The sequence below is a fragment of the Trachurus japonicus genome, chromosome 12 (assembly GCF_045865225.1).
Source record: "Trachurus japonicus isolate A0001 chromosome 12, Traja_1.0".
In the NCBI taxonomy this organism is placed as follows: domain Eukaryota; kingdom Metazoa; phylum Chordata; class Actinopteri; order Carangiformes; family Carangidae; genus Trachurus; species Trachurus japonicus.
The window spans coordinates 2,253,956-2,280,235 of record NC_140918.1 but is presented as its reverse complement, the minus strand read 5'-3'; the positions used below and the strand labels follow the sequence as shown (position 1 = coordinate 2,280,235).

The following is a 26,280-nucleotide window of genomic DNA, read 5'->3' as shown; positions in this document are numbered from 1 at the left end:
GCCTTTAAAAAATGATATTTATATAATACATCCAATTTAAACACAACAATTGCAGTCTTGTTGTGACTTCTCTGGGGTGTTAAATCTCATTTTATCTCAGATTTGGTCTCCACCAACATCGGAAAACATCTTTTCAATGTGGAAAACGAAACACTAATGTGGCAATAAAATCAAAACGATAATAAGATGAAAGAGGCTAAATCACTGAGTAGGAAAGAGCAGCACAGAGTGATTCTCTCTGAGCGACTGCTTTCATATTATTAGTGTAAAACCTTGTTGGGAGCAGCTTTAATTTCACCTCTGAGATGTTTTGGTGACTCACTGTGTCTTCATTTCACCACAGGAAGTGAGTCTGTCTGAGTCGTTAGGGAGGCAACAACAACCAGCATCTTTTTAGATTTTAATGTTTTATCGTCTTCACTTCACCACGACCTGAAGTAACGAGGGAAACGAGGGACTAATTATCTGTGTGAAACAGAGAAACAACATAACGATGTGGTCTGTGTTCAGGTGAAGAGCGTGAACCTGTCTGAGGGCGAGCAGCTCTCCATCCGGGGCGTGGACGACCGCGGCGCCCTGCTGGTCCTGGCCAATCAGACGCTGCTGGTGGAGGGTCAGGTGATCCGCAGCCCCACCAACACGCTGTCGGTCTACTACCGCTCCACGCCCGACATGGGAAACATGGGAACCTTCCAGCTGCACTACCAGAGTGAGTCAAAACCCCCTCGTTAAAACCAGTTAAATACCAAATAAATGCTCTAAATGACAGTGGTGTAGTCTATGTGATACTGAGAGAGAAATTGTACCACATTTTTCTACAAGTCTTGCTTTTTCGAGAATTCTTTTGAGAAATTTTACCACTTTTTCTCATTTTTAAAGAAACTTTTTACTTTTTTTTTTTTAATTTTACCACTTTTTTTCAAAAATGTTTTAAACTCTTTTGTTTATTTACTTTTTTAAATCTTTTTCCTAGAAATGTTTAAACTTTTTTGGAGAAATTGTACCACTTTTTTTCCCAGAAATTTCTCTATAATCTTTCAAAAAAAATGTACACCTAATTTAAACGTACATTGATTGTTTGTGTATTTCTGGTGTTTGCTTCAAATTTGCTTCAATTTTGTCCATGGGGGTCTGTGGTCTAATTTGTGTCAATTTGGGGTCCTTGATGTAAAAAGGTTTGAGAACCACCTGTGATACAAGTATGAACAGTTTACCCACCTAAAAATCAGTATACCCACTTAAAAAAATGAGACTACACCACTGCTAAATGACAATATTTTTTATTTCAAATTGGGAAGAAAAGTTGTCAGAAGTTTATAGAATAAAACAAAAGTGTTCATTTTACTCAAACACAAACCTATAAATAGTAAAAACCAGAGAAACTGATCATTTTGAAGTGGGTCTATTAACCCTTTATGGTATTGTGTTGCCCTCAGGGAACATACCAATGTTTGGCCTGACACATCTCCACCATTCATCCCTTTTAATGCTGTAATACTTTAGAAGACCATAGAGAACCAATAGCAATGCTTTAGTTTATCACATGACTTTCAGGAAGCCACACTGAAACCATTTTTTGTAGACTTTTTCAAAGGAGTTTACCATTTTGCTCCACTAAAACAGTCTGAAAACATAGGCTACAGTAACCTCCTGGCCCTTTTTCATCTGGAAAAAAAGTATATTTACACTAATAGATTGGTAAAGTTTAATTTTTAATAGTTCCATGCAATTTATTTTCTTATTAAATAATGGAAACTTGTTAAAATGCACCTGTTGCCCGAAGGCAACAACGTACCATTATACATAGAAAATTGCAACGTTGCCTTGAGGCGACACTGGACCATTATGGAATCAACACTGCAGCATGAGATTATATTATGGTTGTGTGTGTTCAGGTGTAAATATAATGTTCAAAAACATACCATTCATCATAATTGTGCTTTGATCCTTACAATAAATATGATTTTGGTTTCAGTAAAGTAAACTTCAGGCTTTTATGATGATGATGAGGAAGATGAGAGTGAGAATTGAGATGAGGACGAGGCCAGTGAAGGTGAAAGTCTACAGAGACTGGTATTTCTAGAACAGTAAAAGATAGAATTTACTGTAAAATGAAATTATAATTAATTATTCTTCAAATAAATACGCTTCGACCCTTTGAGTCATTCATTTCAATGGGTCGTTGACTCGTTTCACAATGGTACAATGTTGCCAGCAGACAAGAAACCCTTTAAAAGATTTCAATTTATAATGCTTTTAAATTCAAAATGGCATGTATTGTAACCAGTTTAAGATATTTAATATTTTACATACAGTATGTTTATGAAATAGATTCTGATCAAACTGAATTTAAAAAACCTCACTTTTTCACTTATGCAACAGATCCCAAAAACCTCTTTCTAAAAAATGACATGACAAAATGTGGAAAAAGATCAAGGCTTGTGAATACTTTTACAAGGCGCTCTATGATTATGAATATGAACATGAACATGAATATGAATCCATACAAACCCACCATACAGATTCAATAAGTCTGAGCCCATCAGCGGGTCCTGGGGGGCCGTTTGTACTCTGTATACATGCTAATTGCATAATCAAAAAATCTTCTCATCTAATCGCTTAACACGGTGATTGAATCTGTCATGTGAATTATCTTATTAGAGCTCTGATTAATTGGCTGTCGCCTCATTAGGACGCCGAGGAAAAAACGGGAGTGCGTGTGTGTGTATGTGAGTGTGTGTGTGTGTGTAAGCCCATAATAGATATGACAGTGAGTGTAAAGGAGGAAGCGTCAGAGTGTTCAGACCCACCTGTGCCATTAATCACAGCCATCTAATCCTTTTACATCAGCAGCAGCAGCAGGTAGAGGAGCTGAGCTGAGCCGAGCCGACACCGGGGATTAAAATGTCTCTTCAGGGACGGATGTGGACAAAATACAGGCATAAAAACAACAACAACAACAACAGTAACACAAAGGCTGTGCTCTTAGATAAGCCTCCACTGCTGTAATCATGTCAGAAACGGTGTTTTTTTCAGAGCCGGAGAAATCCTGTGTCTCTCTGTCCCACCTGAAAATGAAATCTCAGTAACGTCTGAAGGGAACTGGGTCAGATATGACACAAATATATATTTTGTGTTAAAGCGAGACAGTTACAGGCAAAAATACAGTTTTTTTTGTGCACGGATCAACTTTGAGATTCTATTTTGCTTCTTTAACATGTCTTCTTTCAGATTGATGGAAGAAAATAGTAGAAAATCCACATAAATGTTTTTATTTTACTTCATTTCATCTGTAGATTTCTCCTAAATTCACCAGCAGTTAGTCTGAGCCATGTCATGTCAGGTGTCATTGTAAAGCTCTCTCTCCTGAACAATGATATGGGCTGATTTCCTTTGTATCCGCAACAAATCATAAAAGTAGGATTTACATTAACAATCTATGTAATTCTACAGTCCAAGTCTTTAAAGGCCGTTTTCTCAGAAAGAGTTTTTCAGACTCAGACTCTGAGCTAGAAATCTCCACTTCAGCAGCACTTCCAGACACCAAACCTTCCACTTTGATCCCTTTCTATATTCTGAAGGTTTTTACAGAGGGGATTGTTGATATATCATTCACAGCCTCATTTATACAACATTTTAGTACTAAAAACATGGAGACATTAGATTTTTTTTAGCACAGGTGACAGTATTTTCTCATTTACAGAGTGATAAAAAGAGATATCCACAATCCTCCTCTGTAAAAACTTCTGACTCTAATATGTCAACAAGATAAAACAAGAATTTTGAAAGTATTCTGGGTCCAAGATGTTTGGTTGTATGGATGAAGTCGACATTTTTAATGTGTTAAAATAGAAAACAGTAAATAGCGCTGAGTCTGTGAATATAACAAATGTCCATACATTTCATATCCAGACGGTTAAAGGTCAGCCTCCCTGTGATGTTATAAGTTATGTTATGCTCTGTGTTGTCTGTTGTTATGCAGTGAACAATAATGGTTATTATTATTATTCAGTGCTGTAACTCAGGAGAAGAGACTGTGACCGTTTCTCCTGCAGCTGAGCTGTTTGATGGAGGAAACGACCTCGGGGCAGAAACTCTAGTTTTACCGGCGGTCGTCTATTATTTAGCACTGAATTCAGTATGGGTGTTTATTTATATGTACATATTCTCTGGTATTGTAGAAGTATAAAGTATACGGTACATATTTCTGGTCGCATTCGGTCATAAACCAACGTTTTTATAGAAACATGAAAATGTGTCATATGAGGTCATGCTAGGGGCAAAAGGCCGGTGACATCGGGATGTTGGGACTCGCCTGTATTATCATTTTTTATCTATTTTTTATCCCAAACTTATTTTTCCAGGAAGACTTGTGACCTCTCCTGTTATTGTCTGACCTCACCCTCTCTGTCCTCTGTATGTTGAACCACTTGAGCTGCATTTTTTTTTCTTTTTCTTTTCTACTATAAATAAGAATTTAAAGGGATAGTTCACTCAAAATTGAAATTTCGGGGCTTCGTGCAGCACTGCATGTCCATATGACGGTTGAGAACGGAGCTCACTTTTCTTCGTAACAAAAAGACACACCAAAAAACATCCAAATACCTCCATGCTGCTCGTATGTAATGTCCGTCTTGTATTGAAGCCCCAACATGAGAAATTGTTCCGAAAAAAATTTAATAAGTCTATATTTTAAGCTTGTTTGTAGCGGAAGCTCCCAGTGTCTCAGTTCACTGCTTTGCCTGTGTCTGTGCAAATCTCGTGTGATTTGCATTGACACCCAGTTCACGGCTCCGCAGAGCAACACTGGGAGCTTCCGCTACAAACAAGCTTAAAACATAGACTTATTTAGTTTTTTTCGGAACAATTTCTCATGTCGGGGCTTCAATACAAGACGGACATTACAGAAGAGCAGCATGGAGGTATTTGGATGTTTTTTGGTGTGTCTTTTTGGACGAAGAAATGTGAGCCCCATTTGATACCGTCATATGGACATGCACTGCTACGCCGAGACCCCCTGTAACTCAAAGAAGCCATGGAGGACTCTGAAACTTCTCCCAGCCCTTAGTCCACATGAGGGGGAGGAGATAATGAGGGAAATTTCAATTCTGAGTGAACTATCCCTTTAAATTAGAGATATGAAAATGTCTGCACCAAATCTGAGGACCACAGATGCACTGATTTAATGTCGATCCATCTTATAGCTGATGATGAAATATGATGATATATGGATGTGATAATGTTGTGTGTCTGTGTGTGTGTGTGTGTGTGTGTGTGTGTGTGTGTGTGTCTGTGTGTGTGTGTCTCCGGTCCTCCTCCAGTCTTCAGGCTGAGCTGTCCTCTGCCTAAGAGGCCTCACTTCGGGGACGTGTCGGTGCTGGACCTGCTCCCCGGAGGAACCGCGCGCTTCCACTGCCACATGGGCTACCACCTGCAGGGGGCGCCGCTGCTCACCTGCATCAACGCCTCGCTGCCCACGTGGAGCGGCAAGGAGCCCAGCTGCAGGGGTGAGCGTGTGTGTGTGTGTGTATGTGTTCTTGTACTGTTTTTAACCAACAGAGTGAGGACATTTTGGCCGGTCCTCACTTTTTCCAAGGGCTGTTTGAGAATTAAGACTTGGGTTAAGACTTTAGGTTATAACTAGAGAATGCATTTCCTGAAGGAAATACGGGTGAATGCTGAAAGCTGGAAGCTGAATGAGCTGAATAAATTGTTGAAACTATGCTGAATTAAGTTTAGAAGCTGCTGAAGAAATCTTGAAGAGATAAAATAATATATGAAGAATATGAAATGGTTTAAAATTACTTGAATTGTTGAAGATCAGTATGAAGAAATTGAAAGTCTGAAGTCTACTCAGATTTACTTAAAACTGACAGCTTGAAAACATTTTTGAACCATTACTAATGTAGATTAAACAATATCTGAATAGTAAAAATAGAAGATGAAAGATGGAGGATGTATGAAATGGGTGACAATTACTTGAATTAGTAAAGAATAGTATGAATGAATTGAAAGGTTAAAGTGCACTCAGAATTATTTAAAACAGTATTATAATTAGGTTTAAATTAAGAGTAATGGTTAATATAGGCATTTTTTTTGGATGGTTAAGGTCAGGGTAAGGGGCTAGGGAATACATTATGTCAATGAGTGTCCTCACAAAGATAGCATTACAAGAATGTGTGTGTGTGTGTGTGTGTGTTCTTATACTTAGTACGTTGTGAGGACCGTCAGGAGTTTTTAACCAACAGAGTGAGGACATTTTTGGGAAGTGAGGACATTTTGGCCGGTCCTCACTTTTTCCAAGGGCTGTTTGAGGTTTAAGACTTTAGGTTATAATTAGGTTTAAATTGAGAGCAATGGTTAAGGTTAGGCATTTGTTTTGGATGGTTAAGGGTTGGCGTAAGGGGCAATACATTATGTCAATGAGTGTCCTCACAAAGATAGCATTACAAGGATATGTGTGTTTTAGAGGTAAATTCATGCAAAACCGCTGATGCACGTTGAATTCAGGGACAGTTTTTCATCAAATAGTCTCTTTTCGGCACAGCACCGGCTTTGCATTTACCTCTAAAACAACAAAAAAGTCAGAATTTCTGAGATTGAACTTAGAAAGTTTGACTTTTTATCTCTGAATCTTAAAAAAAAGAAGAAGTTTATTTTCGTCCCATATGTCTAAGTGAAGCTCTCTCTGCAGCTCTGTGTGGAGGGACGGTGAAGAACGCCACCGTGGGGCGGGTGTTGTCTCCGTCTCCACACCACGGGCCCAACGCCACCCAGGACTGCTCCTGCTCCTGGTCCCTGGAGGCCCCCAAGGACCAGAGGCTGCACCTGCACCTGGAGAGGCTGGCCCTGGGCCCCACCGACAGGTAAGAGGCATGGGGGGGGGGGCAGTGTGTTTAATGGGACAAAGTTTCCTCTAAGTCAGCGGTGACCTACCTGGAGACTTTCAGAAGTAAGTCGAAGAAAATGTGAAAAGCATTGACAGAGATTCTCGTCGCGTTCCATCTTTAAAGGGACAACGAGGAGTTTTAGAAAAGCGAAGTCTTTCCACACTACATTTATGAGCCTCCGCGCACTGTAAAATTCTTTGACCAGACTACACAGACACTTTATTAAACCAGGAGTGCCCAAACTTTTGCATGATACCACTTTATGTGTGTGAAGTCCAGAGGACCGGCCATGGCTGGGAGATACACTGCAAAAACTCAAATATCTTACCAAGAATATTTGTCTTATTTCTAGTCAAAACAAATCTCGTTCTACTTAAAATAAGACTTGTCACATTAAAAAGCAGCTTGTTTTTAGACACTTTTTACTTCTTTCAAGCAGATTTTCACTTGAAATAAGTAGAAAAATCTGATAGTGGAGCAAGTTTCTTATTACAAGCACAAAAAACATGCTTTCACTGGCAGATTTTTCTACTTATTTCAAGTGAACATTTGTTTGGAACAAGTGAAAATGATCTAAAAACAAGTTCATTTTTAGGTGATGAGTCTTATTTAAAGGGACAACGAGGAGTTTTGGAAAAGCGAAGTGTTTCCACACTACATTTATGAGCCTCCGCACCGTGAAATTCTTTGACCGGCGCAAGACAGACTCATGTTTTCATTCATCAAGAATTAAAGTCAGAGGTTGGAAGACGATCACATACCGTCGTAGTTCCCGCCATAAACGGAGATTCAGCTGCGTTATTCTCATGACTCGCCACGAAACCGAAAGTAAAGAAATGCTGGTCGGCTCGCCCAGCATTTCCACCACCACTAATAATAACAAAATAACCATAGAGACAAAACCATAGATTTATCTAAAATGGACCATTAACAAGTGGTAACGGAGATTCATCCACATTAATATCAGACTTTTTTATTGTCGCGGTTTTCGTTCTGCCGATGGAGAAACTCCTTGTTGTCCCTTTAAACTACGATGTTACTTGTCCAACAACTTATTTAAACAGTTTTTTTCCAAGTTTTCTCTGCCAAAGCGACACACACACAGACACACACACACACACACAGCGCTGGCCCAGACTCACAGACAGCAGGGGGGAGGAGAGGGGGTGTGATGGTGACTGGCAGGGTTTTACAGTCTGGGGGGGTGGGAGGAAGGGATGCAAAAATTAGAGAAACAATTTTATTTGGATGCAAGCAGCAAAAACGAGGAAAATGTCCTCGAGTGCAGGATGAGTGGGAGAGAAAAAGCATCAAAAATCATGATATAAAAATACAGTTTTATATTAAATTTGGCAACAAGAGATAAATGAACAGTTAACACGGGGACACAGGATTAAACCAGTAAAACTATTAAAGCAGAACTCAACTTGTTCACTCCAACTTTATGAAGCTTTAACTTCAATTTCCCGACACTAGGGATCGACCAATATGGTTCTTCAGGGCTGATACCAATACCGATTATTAGTGTCAAGGAAACCGATAACGAGTATTAAGAACTGATATTCATATGCAGTAAAAATGAACATTTTAGGTGTCGAAATTTAGAATAAGACTCCTGGGATTAGACTGGACACTGTAAACTGTTAGTTTCTTTTTTGTACACTGTGAAAACCTGTGATAAAAAGATCTTACACTTTTGTAGAATAACACAAACTAACAAAAACCAAATCTCAGTTTTAGTGGAGACGATTTATTTCATCGGTTATTGGTGAAAAATCAGCGGATATTATTGATAATTGGTCTGTCCCTACTGTAAACATTTCTGTTCATCTCCTCATCGTTCCCTCTTGGTACATCCCATAATGACTTGGAGACCACTTCAAAATGTTCAGTTTCTTACTATTTATAGGTTTGTGTTGGAGTAAAATTAACACTTTTGTTTCATTCTATTAACTACTACATTTCTTCCAAATTTGAAATAAAAATATTGTCATTAGAGCATTTATTTATTGGCAGAAAATGACAACTAGTCACAATAAACAAAAAATATTAAGTCTTTTCAGACTTTGAATAATAATAATGTGAAGAAAACATATCGTTCATATTCATTCCTAAACAACACAACATGAATATTTTAACTTAGGAAGAGTTTATAAATCAGTTTTGGTGATGATAATGTCTTAATGTTAAATGGCAGCAGTGTTCAGTGTCTCATTTAGTAGAAGGAGTTGTGTTTGTGTTGGTATTTAAAACGAGTGTTGTACATGTAGAGAAGCTTTTTAAGAAACTTTAGTGAACGTGGTCTCTTCTTCTTTTCACCTCGGTCCTTGTTTCTATGTTGAAGAGTGTTTTTCTGTTTCTGCTTTTATGTGTGATGTGATTGTAAGTATGTACATTATGCCAGAACGCCACTGAAGGGCAGTTGCCATTTCATTGTATTTTAATGCAGTGACAATAAAGGCCTCATATACAGTACATACATACACAGGCTTTAGTTTAATGCAGATAACATAGGTATAGGTCAGTAATCCAGGTATTTCTTGGTCTGCAGGCTGGTGCTGTGGAGCGGTCTAGACGCCGGCTCGGTGGTTCTGTTCGACTCGGGCCGGGGGGGGCAGATCCCCTTCGAGGGCGTGATCAGCGAGGGTCCGGCCGTGAGAATCCAGTTCATCACCGACCAACCGAACCACAACACGGGATTCAACATCCGCTACGAAGGTAAAACAAAACACACAACAACAACACAGTACTTAAAGGATAATTTCCATTTTTTACAACCTGGACCTTATTTCTAGCATAAAATACGATCATTTTACTCACCCAGATAACTTTGGTGTCATTTGGAGTCGTTTTGACGAAATTAGCCCCAGTGGAGCGGCGCGTATATCTGTATAATGCGAGAACACGGGGCAGCAGAATGCAGCCTCTAAATAACACATTATCTGCAGAGAAACTCCTTCATTTCACCAATATTTAGTTCTGATAGGCTAGTGCTATTCCCCTCTGAGTCCGGGGTTAGCTGTTATCAACATCCGGGGTCTGTAGGTTGACCTACTGACCTCTGACCTGGATGATGTCATCTCTGAGCTTGTTGCTATCGCTAATGCTACAGTTGGTTTCTGCGTGTTTCTGACTTGTCAGAACAAAATGAGCAGCTGGATGAAGTTCAGCTTCCACAGGCTTCCTCTCCTCAACCTGGACTCACTAAAGCTCCGGCTAGTTGAGATAAAAATGGACCCGAATGCCGAAGCAGAATGATTATTATCAGAATGAGCCGGGCGGCGCTCAGAGATGACATCATCCAGGTCAGAGGTCAGTAGGTCAACCTACAGACCCCGGATGTTGATAACAGCTAACCCCGGACTCAGAGGGGAATAGCACTAGCCTATCAGAACTAAATATTGGTGAAATGAAGGAGTTTCTCTGCAGATAATGTGTTATTTAGAGGCTGCATTCTGCTGCCCTGTAGACTCCATTATACGGATATACGCGCCGCTCCACTGGGGCTAATTTCATCAAAACGACTCCAAATGACACCAAAGTTATCTGGGTGAGTAAATGATCGTATTTTATGCTAGAAATAAGGTCCAGGTTGTAAAAAAACTGAAATTATCCTTTAACATTTAAGTCGTTCCATTTCTATACTGAGGGTTTAACGACGGGAACGAGACGGAGCGGAGGAGCTCGTGCTGCTCGCCGCTCGCTGCCAGCTGGATTGGGGCTGGACTGGCAGCAGCAGCAGCAGCAGCAGCAGCGCCGGTTGTTCAACATAATCTGATCTGAAGCTTTCACAGATTCTGGCAACAGGAAAAATCCACCCACCCCCCACACCTCCCTCTCCAAACCCTCCTCCTCCTCTGACGAGTTTATCCTCATCAGTGAAGAGGAAAAGCTAAAAGAAAACACAGATACTACCAGTCGTCTTGGCGTCTGCTCAGAGAGATTATTACACCCAGGAATCAGACAGGAAGTTAAAGGGATTGTTCACCAAAAACTCATTATCTCCTCCCCCTCATGTGGACTAAGGGCTGGGAGAAGTTTCAGGGTCCTCCGTGGCTTCTCTGAGTTACAGCGGGGGGTCCGTGCAGCACTGCATGTCCATACACTGCAAAAGCTCAGAATCTTTCCTAGAATATTTGTCTTATTTCTTGTCAAAATGTCCCATTTCTAGTCAAAACTAAACTCTTTCCACTTACATAATAGTCATCACCTAAAAATTGACTTGTTTTTAGATCATTTTCACTTGTTTCAAACCAATTTTCACTTGAAATAAGTAGAAAAATCTGCCAGTGAAAGCAGGTTTTTGTTCTTGTAATAAAGAAAAACTTGCTCCACTATCAGATGATTTTAAGTGAAAAAAATGCTTGAAAGACGTAAAAAAGTGTCTAAAAACAAGCTACTTTTTAATGTGATGAGTCTTATTTTAAGTATGATGAGACTTGTTTTGACTAGAAATGACATTTTTTACTAGAAATGAGACAAATATTCTTGAGTTTTTGCAGTGTATAACGGTTGCAAATGGATACCAACTGTCTTCGTAACAAAAAGACACACCAAAAAACATCCAAATACCTCCATGCTGCCCGTATGTAATGTCCGTCTTGTATTGAAGCCACGAAATGCGAAATTGTCTTTGCCTGTGTCTGTGCAAATCTCTTTTTTTCGGGACAATTTCTCATGTCGGGGCTTCAATACAAGACGGACATTACATATGAGCAGCATGGAGGTATTTGGATGTTTTTTGGTGTGTCTTTTTGTTACAAAGACAGTTGGTATCCATTTGCAACCGTCATATGGACATTCACTGCTACGCCGAGACCCCCTGTAACTCAGAGAAGCCACGGAGGACTCTGAAACTTCTCCCAGCCCTTAGTCCACATGAGGGGGAGGAGATAATGAGTGAAATTTGAATTTTGGGTGAACTACCCCTTTAAAAACACCACACACACACACACACACACACACACACACTGAGGTTGGTCTCTCTCTGTCTGTGCAGCGTTCGAGCGCGGCCACTGCTACGAGCCGTACCTGCAGAACGGGAACTTCTCCACCTCAGACCCGTTGTACAGCGTCGGCGCCGTGGTCCAGTTCTCCTGCGACCCGGGTCACGCGCTGGAGCAGGGCCCGCCCGTCATCGAGTGCATCAGCGCCAGAGACCCGTACTGGAACGACACCGAGCCGCTCTGCAAAGGTAATACTGACTAACCTTCCATCGCTGTCTCCAGTCCCAGTCCTCATAACAACCATGTCTTGATTGATATTTACATTATTCCTCCTCAGCTACAAAGAAAAGATGATTCGATCTAAAATCTAAACCATATTTAATGTAAATAAAGTTTGTATTGAACAGAAGAACACAGCACAGAACCTGCTGAAGTCTCCTCCCACTGTTATTGAATTACATCACATAAACCAATGGTTCTCAAAGTGGGGTCAAAGGGGGTTACCCCTTTTTTTTTCTAGAATTTATTATTTATTTATAGAAATTGTATCACTTTTTCTAGAATTTAAAAAAAAACTTTTTTCCTGAGAAATTACTCCACTTTTTTCTAGAATTTAAAAACGTATTTTTTATTTATTATTTTTATTCATTTATTTATAGAAATTTTACCACTTTCTCTAGAATTAAAAAAAAAACTTTTTTCCTGAGAATTTTTTTCCACTTTTTTCTAGAATCGTTTTTGAGAAATTTCACCACTTTTTCTAGAATTTAAAAACTTATTTTTTTAAATTTATTATTTTTATCTATTTATTTATAGAAATTTTACCACTTAAAAAAAAAAAGTAAAACTTTTTTTCCTGAGAAATTTTTCCACTTTTTTCTAGAAATTTTTTAACTTTTATTCATTTTTTAGAAATCTTACCACTTTTTTTCAGAAATTTCTCTACAATATTTCCAAACATTCATGCTATTGACCCTAATTTGAACGTACAAATATTGTAAAGTATTGTGTAATATTGACTAATATTTTACAATATTTGTGTATTTCTGGTGTTTGCTTCAATATTTTGTCCAGTAGGGGTCCGTGGTGTCAGATTAGGGGTTCTTGATGTAAAAAGGTTTGAGGACCACTGACATAAACCCAAGTGAGAGATTGACAGAGAGACATTTGTGGTTTGAAAAACAAGATTTCACTGCAGCTTCAGACACTGAGAGGTTTGTATTTACCGATCTGTCATCACTGCAGTCGCCTGGTGACAGACAGTTTCTGGTTTATGAGCCGGTGTGTGTTTGTGTGTGTTTGTGTGTGTTTTGTATCAGCTGCTACATGTTCTGCTTCATTTGTCACATCTTTATCACAGAAAAAGTCGCTGAAGAGTAAAAAAGAAAGAAATAAACACCTCAGCACTTCACGTCTCTCTGTCACTTTAGTTCAAATGGAGCAGAAACGACTAAAAGAAAAAAAGTTCTGCTGCTTTATTACTTTTGAAAATGTAGCTACATAAAAGAGTTGAAGTCAAACATCAAAGTGACAACAGACTCTTGTGTTAAAGGATTTAACATCCTTTTATACAATAAAACACTGTAACTTCCATCTGGTTCACTGCTTTTCTAAAACTTTTCTAACTACTGGGAAATAGAAACAGCAACAATACCTGGGCCACATAATGGATAACTTTAAGGCGTTCATCTGTATTTATATATATGATATATCATTATGGCCCATTTATGTATGGTTTACCTAGTTTAACTTTATATATGTTTCTCTTTTTATATTATATGTTATAGATCCATTACACACAGAATGAAACAGTTCATGTCTTTATTTATTTGATTTCTTTTAATTGTAATGATTATGGCATTTAAAAAACAGCATTTTTAATACAGAAATGTTGTCCTTCTGAAATTAACTCGATACTTGTTTGGGGATTTTTGACTTGAACAACTGGAAATTTAGATGCACCTGTATATTTATAATTCTTAGTTTGCAGTGAAATGTGTTGGAGCCACTGATCCAGACTGACAGATTTCAGAGAATGTTTTTAATCAGAGTATAAACTGAGAGTTCAGTCGTTCAGCTTCATCCTGTTTGAGGCTCAGTGTGTTTGATGTTTCCACTGCTGCAGTCTCAGTCTCCATAACGGCCGGGGTAATTCTACATTTTAGGAAAAAAGCCACTTATTCACAGATTTAGATAAAGAGACTGACACCAGTCTCAGTCTCTGTGTCTGTGTGATAAATATGAAGCTGCCGTCAGCAGACAGGTGGCTTCTTTCAGCTCCGAGGCTGAAAACGAGGAGGTAGAATTCAGATTCAGATTCAGAAAACCTTTATTGTCCCCTGCACATAGCAGTGGAAATTTTTCTTAAACGTGTGCATACGTGCGCATAAAAGAAACATAAAAACACAGTTTAACATAACATAAAACAGACAACAAATAGATATATAATGATACAAGCAAGATACAGAATGACCCAAGTAAAAACAGAATAAAAACCTTAAAAGAACATTAAAAGATTTCATAGTGAATTATTGATGATGTTGAACTAACTGACTAACCTGGCTCTGTCTCAGGCTTCATGCAAAGGTTGCAAGTCTCCTTCGGTTTCCCATTCCTTTGCAGGCTGCTGCTTTGTTTCCTTTTTTCACTCTGAAACTGTAGAAAACTAAAATAATACACTGATATTGATTAAAATTGGGCAGTATGACCAAATTTTTAACGGGTTTGTTTGCTTTGGGCTTACCCACTCTTGACCTGTCTTTGATGATTTTGTTTTATGATATTTTCATCTCAATGTATCTGGTAGCATGTTATAAATGTGATTGTTGGCAGGTAGCTACACTGCAAAAACTCAAAATCTTACCAAGAATATTTGTATTTTGACATTCCCAGTCAAAAATGTAATTTCTAGTCAAAACAGATCTCATTATACTTAAAATAAGTCTCATCACATTAAAAAGTAGCTTGTTTTTAGACACTTTTTACTTCTTTCAATCATATTTTCACTTGAAATAAGTAGAAAAATCTGACAGTAGAGCAAGTTTTTGTTCCTTATTAGGCTACAAGCACAAAATACTTCCTTTCACTGGCATATTTTTGTGCTTATTTCAAGTGAAAATTTGTTTGAAACAAGTGAAAATGTTCTAAAAACAAGTTAATTTGTAGGTGATGAGTCTTATTTTAAGTGGAAAGAGATTAGTTTTGACTAGAAATGAGACATTTTGACAAGAAATAAGACAAATATTCTTGGAAAGATTTTGTGTTTTTGCAGTGTACTGTGTGAGTGTGGATAGAGGGGGAGTCTTGTATTGAAGCCCCGAAATGCGAAATTGTCCCGAAAAAAATTAAATAAGTCTTCTCAAAGCTCCTCTTCCCAGTTCGTCCAAATTTGACGAACCGGGAAGCGAAGCTTCAAGAAGCTTCCGCTACAAAACAAGCTTGAAATATAGACTTATTTCATTTTTTCGGGACAATTTCGCATTTCGGGGCTTCAATACAAGAGGGACATTACATACGAGCAGCATGGAGGTATCTGGATGTTTATTGGTGTGTCTTTTTGTTACGAAGACAGTTGGTATCCATTTGCAACCGTCATATGGACATGCACTGCTACGCCGAGACCCCCTGTAACTCAGAGAAGCCACGGAGGACTCTGAAACTTCTCCCAGCCCTTAGTCCACATGAGGGGGAGTAGGAGATAATGAGGGAAATTTCAATTTTGGGTGAACTATCCCTTTAACAGACATTTGAACCATCTATTGCATGATGCCTCTGTATAATAACCCCCCCACCAGCTCCTCAACCCTCCAACTGTTGCTGTAAATCCTCCATGTTTCTCTGACTGTCTTGTCTCTGCTCCTGTTCTCCATCGTGTCCCTGCAGCCCAGTGTGGAGGAGACCTGTCCGGTCCCGGGGGGGTCATCCTGTCTCCCAACTGGCCCGAGTGGTACGGAGAGGGGGAGGACTGCAGCTGGAGGATCCACGTCGGAGAGGACAAACGAGTGCTGCTCGACGTGCAGCTGTGAGCACAACACACACACACAGACACACACACACACACACACACACACACACAGGGCCGTTGTATAGCGGAGAAAGGTGATGATAACTCTAGGGGCCCAGCGCCCAGTGGGGCCCATAAAAAACCCCAGTAGTCTAATCTTTGTATGACTGATTTATTCTGTGTAAGACCCTGACTAATACTCATAGTACACTGTAAAAACTCAACATCTTTCCAAGAATATTTGTCTTATTTCTTGTCCAAATGTCTCATTTCTAGTCAAAGTCTAACCCACTTAAAATAAGACTCATCACCTAAAAAATAACTTGTTTTTAGATCATTTTCACTTGTTTCAAACCAATTTTCACTTGAAATAAGTAGAAAAATCTGCCAGTGAAAGCAGGGTTTTTGTGTTTGTAATAAAAACTTGTTCCACTATCAAATTTTTTCTACTTATTCCAAGTGAAAATCTGCTTGAAAGGAGTAAAAAAAAAAAGTGTCTAAAAACAAGCTACTTTTAATATGATGAGTCTTATTTTGAGTATAATGAGATTTGTTTTGACTAGAGATTACATTTTGACTAGAAATAAGACAAATATTCTTGGTAAGATGTTGAATTTTTGCAGTGCTCCCCCTAACTTTTCCAGTTTTTTTTCTTAGACTACGTATGTATTATCGTTTTTTATTTAGCCTACTTTGTTTTGATGCTAATGCAGCATTACACTGCAAAAACTCAAGTATCTTACCAAGAATATTTGTCTTATTTCTAGTCAAAATGTAATTTCTAGTCAAAACAAATCTCATTATACTTAAAATAAGACTCATCACATTTAAAAAGTAGCTTGTTTTTAGACACTTTTTAATTTTTTCAAGCAAATTTTCCACTTGAAATAAGTAGAAAAATCTGACAGTGGAGCAAGTTTTTCTTTCTTATTACAAGCACAAAAACCTGCTTTCACTGGCAGATTTTTCTACTTATTTCAATTGAGAATTAGCTTGAAACAAGTGAAAATGATCTAAAAACAAGTTAATTTGTAGGTGATGAGTCTTATTTTAAGTGGAAAGAGTTTAGTTTTGACTAGAAATAAGACAAATATTCTTGGAAAGATTTTGAGTTTTTGCAGTGAGGGGCCCACTTTAGTATTCTTTAAGGGGGCCCAGAATTCCTATAGCAACGGCCCTGACACAGACACACACAGACTTGTCAAAGCTTCAGCTCTGATCCAAAGTTTGGCCAGATGTCGTCATTAAAAATGGATGTGGAGCTCCGAGGGCGGCGGCTCGGCGGCTCAGCGGGGGGGGGTTGATATTTCTGTATTCCAGCTCTCACTGAGGCTTTAAATCCAGAAACTTGACAACATTAGAGAGCATGCTAATCAACTTCCCCCCTCCCACTCTCCCTCCCGCCTGGTATTTATGTCCTCATTTGGATTCTGGGCGCTCGGCGGCGGCAGTGGCGTCTCGCTGCAGCGCTGGTCATTGTGGTCGTGTGATGCTGCCGGACTGAATTTTTAATCTTTCATCTAATCCTTCTCCTCCTCTTCATCCTCCTCTTCTGGACTCTGTTGCATTAGTAACAGCTAATGGGGATCCAAATAAACAAATAAACCAATATATATATTTTTTACTGCAGTAGGAAATGGGCTTTAAACAGCTCTTTCTACTGTCAGAGAGACTGCACAGTGTTGTTTTCATGTCCACACAGGTAAATGCAGCAGAACTCCTCAGTGTTTCCCCACCACACTGCAAAAACTCAAAATCTTTCCAAGAATATTTGTCTTATTTCTTGTCAAAATGTCCCATTTCTAGTCAAAACTAACCTCTTTCCACTTAAAATAAGACCCATTACCAAAAAATTAACTTGTTTTTGGATCATTTTCACTTGTTTCAAACCAATTTTCACTTGAAATAAGTAGAAAAATCTGCCAGTGAAAGCAAGTTTTTTGTGCTTGTAATAAGAAAGAAAAACTTGATCCACTATCAGATGATTTTAAGTGGAAAAAAATGCTTGAAAGACGTAAAAAGTGTCTAAAAACAAGCTACTTTTTAAATGTGACGAGTCTTATTTTAAGTATAACGAGATTTGTTTTGACTAGAAATGACATTTTTGACTAGAAATGAGACAAATATTCTTGGTAAGATTTTGAGTTTTTGCAGTGTAACATAATGGGGATCCAAATAAACAAATAAACCAATATTTTTTTTTACTGCAGTAGGAAACAGGCTTTAAAAAGCTCGTTCTACTGTCAGAGAGACTGCACAGTGTTGTTTTCATGTCCACACAGGCAAACGCAGCAGAACTCCTCAGTGTTTCCCCCACCACACTGCAAAAACTCAAAATCTTTCCAAAAATATTTGTCTTATTTCTTGTCAAAATGTCTCATTTCCAGTAAAAACTAATCTCTTTTCATTTAAAATGAGACTTGTCACCTAAAAACTTGTTTTTAGATCTTTTCACTTGTTTCAAACAAATTTTTACTTGAAATAAGTAGAAAAATCTGCCAGTGAAAGCAAGTTTTTTTTTGTGCTTGTAATAAGAAAGAAAAAGTTGCTCCACTATCAGATTTTTCTACTTATTTCAAGTGAAAATCTGCTTGAAAGAAGTAAAAAGTGTCTAAAAACAAGCTACTTTTTATGTGATGAGTCTCATGAGATTTGTTTTGACTAGAAATAAGACAAATATTCTTGGTAAGATTTTGAGTTTTTGCAGTGCACAGGCTAATTTGGGAGCAACATAGTATAAAATATATAAAGTAGTAGCTTGTTTTTATGTCCTCATTTGGATTCTGGGCGCTCGGCGGCGGCGGCTCGCTGCAGCGCTGGTCATTGTGGTCGTGTGATGCTGCAGGACTGAATATTTAATCTTTCATCTAATCCTCTTCCTCATCCTCATCCTCATCCTCCTCCTCTTCATCCTCATCCTCCGTGTCTCTGACAGCTCCAGCGTGAACTGACTTATCACCAAATCTAAAGCCAGCGTGTGTGGAAGTTTAATTTTAATTAAAGCAACTTCCGCAGAGCTCAGATTTACTTTGACTGCAGTTTATGTAACGCACACATCATCATCATCTTCATCGCCGCCGCCGCCCAGCGAGGAAACTTAGTTATCAAAGTAGAAATCAGATCAGTGTTTACGCAGCCAGAGAAACCAGCAGGGACCAACAGCGATGGGGTTTTAAAGGCTGCATCCTCAATTTATGGGATTTATTTAAGGTGAACTCAGCAGGCAACAAGATCTGCCTCCCAAAATATTTATGTTAAAGCTCAGATCGGTTAAATAACCAACATCAGGAGAGAGAGTGGAAGAAGGAGAGGAGTGAAAACACAAGTGTTAGTTTAAAAAAAGAGGATTTTGAAATAAGCACAGGAAGGACGGGTGTATTATGATCAAAATGAATCACAAAAGAAAACCAGCTGCAGTGATTCTGGATGTCTGAAGAAGAAAAAGTCTCGACTGTTGTGACATTGGTTCAAAAATGAGGCTCTTAAATTTGACTGAAAAAGAAACAGTGCAGGAATCAACATTAAAACCAAACAAACAACACTGTTAGTTGTTTGCCTTTTGTGTGCTTGTTTGTTTTAACGCACTTTATTTCCACTATGTAAATGGAAATCTTATGTACAAAGGGTCGGCATAATAATAATAAGCTATTGCTTCAGCCTACACCTTTTGGTTGCATGTATTACTGACCAATCTATGCATTTTCAGTCAGTCTCTTCTTTTTTTTAATCGACCAAATGAATAAAATAGACTAAACTAAACTTTGGAAACATGTGAATTAAACTAACAAGATCTCCGATGCTGGTCTGATGCTAAGCTAAGCTAATGAATCCCAGTTTGTGCCTCATAAATAAAAACAACAAAGTACATCTGTATATTTTCCATCATGTCAAATCAAATCTTTCAAAAGTCCATGTCAATAATTATCTATAATGTATAATATCTGGGTGAGGATGAATCAAGATCTAACAGAGAGAATAATCGATGTTTCAGTAGCAGCAGTCTCATCCTATGAAATGAAGTGGATATTTATTCATTTAACTTATTTTCTCTGCGGTGTGAAATCGGTTTAGCTCGACTCCCTGAAAACACTAATCCAATTACGTACTCAGAAATGTGTCACATCATATTTACAGATATTTCAGTCATTGAAAAGCCCCGGTGTGAGGCTTCGTCTGTGGTGAAACATCTCCGTCTCCGGGGGCAACAGCCGCTCGCCTCTGTTTACACGCCGCTAAACGCTCGGCCGGCGGATGAACGCAGCGTTTAACCTCCGAGGTCGACTCGTCTCCCACACAGCCGGCTGTCGACATGACAGCGCTCTGACTCATCACCGCTCCTCCTCAACTGATACCACTGATACTCTCTCTCTCTCTCTGTCAGGGCCGGCCCTAGCATTTTGGTGGCCCCCTAAACCAGATTTTTGTTTGTGGCCCACTCTAAGTGCAAACACCAAATCACTGCACTGCAAAAACTCAAAATCTTTCCAAGAATATTTGTCTTATGTCTTGTCAAAATGTCTCATTTCTAGTCAAAACTAATCTCTTTCCACTTAAAATGAGACTCATCACCTAAAAATTTACTTGTTTTTAGATAATTTCACTTGTTTCAAACTAATTTTCAATTGAAATAAGTAGAAAAATCTGCCAGTGAAAGCAGGTTTTTTGTGCTTGTAATAAGGAAGAAAAACTTGCTCCACTGTCAGATTTTTCTACTTATTTAAAGTGGAAAATTTGCTTGAAAAAATTAAAAAGTGTCTAAAAACAAGCTGCTTTTTATGTGATGAGTCTTATTTTAAGTAGAATTAGATCTATTTTGACTAGAAATAAGACAAATATTCTTGGTAAGATTTAGAATTTTTGCAGTGTGGTTAAAACTGAATACCGACATGTTTATGCCCCGGAAGCCATTTTCTCGACTTTTGCATATTTTCTTAAATTGATCTTTTTAAGATACTTGCAGATGTAACAATACTCAAGTGTTTTATCTCTAAATATTAGAACCTCCGCTGTAAGCACACTGAGGCCAGTTTGTCCTAGAACACTGTAGAAAGAAATAATTTAGGCCAAATGCTGGAAATTTGAGGTCAGCTTTTTGAAAAATGTCAAATCCCTTGTGAAAACACAGCTTCAGTCATGAGAATGAACTGTTTTGGTGCTTGAAATAGGATATGAATACAGTAATAGATAAGTGTAGAAAACAAGTCTAAAATGAAATTTTGTAAAATTGCTTTTTGAGCACAAATGTTGTCATTCTGCCGTTCTGTTTTCACCAAATGTCTCAAATGTGAGATAAAAGAAGCTGAATATTGACTTCAAATATATAAAGCTCATAGCGTGCTGCAGACCTCAGGATGTTTAAATGACTTGATGAACCCCGGTACCTTTCTGATCATGTGGCCCCCCACCTAACAGCTGTGGCCCTGAACAACTGCATAGAGTGTTTATGCCAGGGGCCGGCCCTGCTCTCTGTCTCTCTCCTCAGACTGAACATCAGCGACAGTGACATGTTGACCATCACCGACGGCGACGAGGTGACGACCCGTATCCTGGGGCGCTACGTCGGGGGCAGCAGCCCCTTCAAGCTCTCCTCCACCACCCCCGACCTCACCATCACCTTCCACTCCGACCCGGCCGGACTCGTCTTCGGGAAGGGAGAGGGCTTCATCATCAACTACATGGGTGAGACTGGTCATAGTTTATACTTTTAGTATTTTCACCAAATCCTACAATGAGACAAAATAAACACAGTGATAAAATTGATTCAATTAACAAAATCTGTGTATCTCTCAGTGATGGGAATAACGGCGTTATAAATCAATGGCGTTACTAACAGCGCTACTTTTGTCAGTCGGGTAATGAGTAATCGAAAGAGTTAGGCTACCGTTCCCCCATTATAACAGTTACAGTTACAGAATAACAGTTAGTACAGTTACTGACAATAAAATGCGCCGGTACTTGACTCAAGAAGTCCTGTGACAAAATAATAATACATACAGTAAGTGTAGTAGGATCGATAGCCTAAAACATTTCAGTCCATCAACTAGTTGGAAAAAGCCATAAATCTGGAACTAACCAACTTGGTTAGTCCAGACAAACACAGGATTAGCGGGGTGAGTCCAAGTAATTTGACATATTTGAGCATTTTATTTTAAAAAAGTAACGCAATAGTTACTTTACCGAAGTAACAGAGTAACTATATCACTTTTTGAAAGTAAAGTGCCCAACATACATATAAATCAGTGTTGGTGTGTGTGGTTGTGTTTGACTTGTTGAGACTTCAGAAGATTAACTGGCCTGAGGCTCAGAGGTTGCCGCGGCAACTTGAGGTGGTTGCCCAGTAACGACGATAGGGGCCCCCCAGGCTGAGGCAGACAGAAACGTAGAGAGAGGAAAAGGAAGGATTTTCTGCCTCAGCGCTGGTCTCATATTTGGGCTTATTCTGACAAAACGGTAGCTCCTATCAGAAAAAGAAGCAGACCGTGGTCGTCGTAAGGACTTCCTGAACGATTTGATATGATTTTGGTGTTTCTACACTAAATATTTTGGAAACACTTGCGAGTTATAAACAGGGGTCCGTTCTGCTTCTCTCAGAAAATCTTTATATTAGAGTCAATCAGGAGCAGAGACAGACCTGGCCGCACTTAGAGGCTCACAGTTTAAATTCTGTAAGTCTCTCTGCTTTGTTGAACACATTGTTAGAGAGAGGACAAGTTCGTCTACAACTGTGTAAAAATCATGTGTGTAGAGTGTAAATTGTGGCCGTGAGCAGCGTGGAAAGAGAAAAATTCAGACTTCTCTCACTCTAGCTGATGATGTCACCCACTCTGGTATGAATATTCCGCGCAATACACACCCATTATGATCTCAACACTTCTCCAAAAATGATCATGGTCATTGAACAGTGATTGAACAAAAACTATACAACCTATCGAAACGTGGATTAATACAGTAATAGACAAGACTTGTGTCTACATTTTAACGTTTAAATGGAGTCTCTAGGTGAAAGTGAGCCGGAGCAGTAGACGTTTGAAAAACATAAACTTTCTTTTATATTTCCTTAAACCTGGTGTAAAACATTACCCACAATGCATCTGAACCAGGGTTTTATGTGTGTTATAGTTGATGCAGCCTTGAGCCTCGGTCCTTTTTCTGAGATTTAGCTACTTTCATTCAGTTTCCACTTTAAAGGGCCATGGTGAAAGATTTAGTGACACCTGGTGGTGAGAGTGCAGGTAACATAAACACATGTTGCACCGCCATGTTTGTTTAGTTTGTCCCTTATTGGCTCCTGTAGAAACACGGCGGTGCAACATGGCAGGACCCGCTCCCTCGTCTCCCAGCTAATGAAAACACAATCAGTGGTTAGTTTGAGATGAATGAAAACATAATTATGAACATTACATCCAACAGATCCTTTAAACCCAACGCCCTGCTCCTTTAAACGTCTCGTCTCTCCGGCCGCCCGGCCCGCTCCGTTTTCCATCCTCTCGTCTTTATTTGTCTTTTTTCTCTTTCTTTTGCCTCTGCCCTTATTCAATCACATCCCATTTGTTTCACCGTCTCACAATGGCCCTCATCTGCAGACACACACACAGAGTCTCACAAGCAGCCAAACAAGCTCGTCGCACCCTCCTCGTCGAACACACCGTAATCTGCAGCGCGTCCCGTATCCAACACCTGACACCAATTTAGAAATTCACCGAGACACACACTGTCCAATTTACTTGTCACCCTCCCGACACCGCGAGCTCGCACATGCTTCCCCCCGAGGAGTAAATCAAGTAGACACAGCATGAATACGTAGGCTACTCTCTTTGATTGTGTGTGTGTGTGTGTGTGTGTGTGAGTGTGTCAGTGTTCAGAATAAATTACCCGCCACACACACACATCCAGGCTGCACGGAGGAGGAGGAGGAGGAGGAGAACCGAGTCAATAGAGAATGAATAATTGATCCAGGAACTTCAACTTACAAATCCCAGTAGGCCTATTATATTGTAGTGTGTAATGCAATACTGTACACCGGCCGATCAATCATCAGAAATACATATGCACACACACACACAGACACACACACTGGTCCCAACAGGAGGAGACTTGTTTATATGTTTCTCTGGGCTGTAATGACTTTTTTTTCCTGTCTTGAAACTGTGCAGATTTTTATTAATGTTCTGTATTTTCCTTCCCGGCGTGAGAGTGAGCGAGCGGCTACCGGAGGTGTTTTGCTTTTTTTTTCTTTCTTCTGTCTGTTCGAGACCATTATACACCGGAGACGCGCTGCTGCTGCAGTCTGGGGCAATAACCGCTCCTGTAACTGTGTGAATGGAGAAAAAGGAAAAACATAAACAGTCAGTGAGAGCACAGGGGAGAAATCTGCAGATGATTTAATGCAGCAGCAGCAACAGCAGCAAAAAGGTTCAGAAGTTTGAAGCATCACAGTAAATATAACACTGTTGTCTGTTATTGGACTTTACATGAAGTGCTGCCAACCTTTTCTGGCTCGTGACCCCATTTTGACATCACAAATTTCTGGCGACCCCGTCAATAAAGATGCGCCAGCTGAAGATATTTTTGTGTGCTGCATTTTATTTGAACTCGATTTAAATTTGAGAAAGTGAAAGTACAGAACACAGGTGTTTAGGATTGTGTGTGGTGTTTTAATCATAAGTTATATAAAAAGAATAATAATTAGTTAAAAAAATATTTTTATCAGTAATTTTTTTGGACATTTCAGCCGACCCCATTTGAATTTCAGGCGACCCCACATGGGGTCCCGACCCCAAGGTTGAAACAACAACATAAACAGTCAGTATCCAAGTCGTATTGAATTTAAAAGCGGATTTTGTGAAAATGTGAATTTATGACCGTTTCCATTCATTAGTGTTTTGCGATTAGGAGGAGTGCGCCGTGAGATTACGTCATAACGTCGCTGGTCCAGCAGCTTCACCCACAAACTCTGGCTCAATTTGCATAATCTGTTTCCATAACAAAAAGTCACATTTTCATTTTATCGATACGCTGACAAATCCCCCCCCCCAAAGCGTACAAACTTTTATGCGCATTTACTGCCTTTTTTCAAATTTCTGGCATTTCCATTCAAGTATTTATTTGCAATTTTTGAAAATGCGAATAAAAAAAGGTGGATGGAAACGCAACTAGTGAGAGCACAGGGGAGAAATCTGCAGATGATTTAATGCAGCAGCAGCAAAAAGGTTCAGAAGTTTGAAGCATCACAGTAAATATAACACTGTTATTGGACTTTACATGAAGTGCTGCTGAACAAACACAGTGAAACATTACTGGGAAATGAGTGCAGTTTATTTTTACAGACAGATTCTTTCATTATTGATTCATCCGCCAGTTATTCTCCTCGTAAATCTGTCCATCGATCGGTCTGTAAAGCATCGCAAAAACAGCTAGATAGATATTATATCTGGGCGATAGATCGACTTTATCGATTCATTTTGGTTTATGATGTTTTCAGATGAAAATGGTTGTAGTTCATGGAAACACAGAGAGGACAAACATCATCATGACAGCGTGAGCTAATAACAGCGAGGAGATCGTTTATTCAGCATCAAACAAAGAAGCAGCAGCTGAGAATGAAAAATAAAACCTCAAACTGTTGAGCAGCTGAAATGAAAACAACAAACTCATGTCTCAAAGAGTTTTGTTTAAACAGGAGCTGATGCAACGGAACAGAAAACTAAACTAAACCCTGTCCCAACTCACTTTGAAACATGTTGCTGCCATCGCATTCAAAACCAACATGCGATTTTCTCAGTTTCAACATTTTTTAAATAAAATATGATGTTTAAATGTTTTATAAATCATCACATTCTGTTTCTATTAATGTTTGAAAAGCGTCTAGGCTTCTTTGGAAACAAGACTTTTACAATAAAGCAGCAAATTCTGATGCCTGAGAGGCTCTTTAACTTGAAATAAATGTATAATATGTCGACCCACCATTGATTGGCTGAATAATTGATTTATTATTGCAGCTCTACAGATAAAGTTGTATTTTTTGTACAGACTGTTCTCAGAACAATGTAAGTTTAAATAAAAGTTTAGATTAAATTATTTTGAACTCTTGAACAATCTGTAGGAATTAAGCCATGAGGGCTTCTTCTCACCCCCTCAATAAGAGAAAAGGTTTGTTGGTGTCGCAGCTTTCAGCCACAAGGACGTGTGAGTTGTTTTACATAAAAGGTATTAAGAGACAAAACACAAGGTTGAACTGAAGTGGAAAAAAAATGGATTGAAAGGAGTAAAATTAAAGATGAGGAGCTTTCAGACCTGTCAACCTTCAGCACTGACAGATTAAACCCAGGGCTAAAACACATCATAAAACAGCTTCAGTGGCTGCAGCTCGTTAACCTCAGCGCTAACGACTCATCTGGATTAAAGGGCCAGGACAAAAGGTTTAATTGTAATGTCTGTTTTA

The 26,280-nt window shown here is 39.0% G+C and overlaps 1 protein-coding gene across 1 annotated transcript in view; it reads left to right on the top strand.

Moving 5' to 3' along the window:
- Window positions 1-26,280, top strand: part of sez6l (seizure related 6 homolog (mouse)-like) — a 50,273-nt gene that overhangs the window by 11,160 nt on the left and 12,833 nt on the right. Inside the window, exons 4-10 of the mRNA XM_085794295.1 lie at window positions 511-709; window positions 5,322-5,507; window positions 6,695-6,866; window positions 9,442-9,608; window positions 11,890-12,084; window positions 15,719-15,857; window positions 21,322-21,518. Coding sequence (XP_085650421.1) covers window positions 511-709; window positions 5,322-5,507; window positions 6,695-6,866; window positions 9,442-9,608; window positions 11,890-12,084; window positions 15,719-15,857; window positions 21,322-21,518 — 1,255 coding nt within the window. The remainder of the gene's footprint in view (window positions 1-510; window positions 710-5,321; window positions 5,508-6,694; window positions 6,867-9,441; window positions 9,609-11,889; window positions 12,085-15,718; window positions 15,858-21,321; window positions 21,519-26,280) is intronic.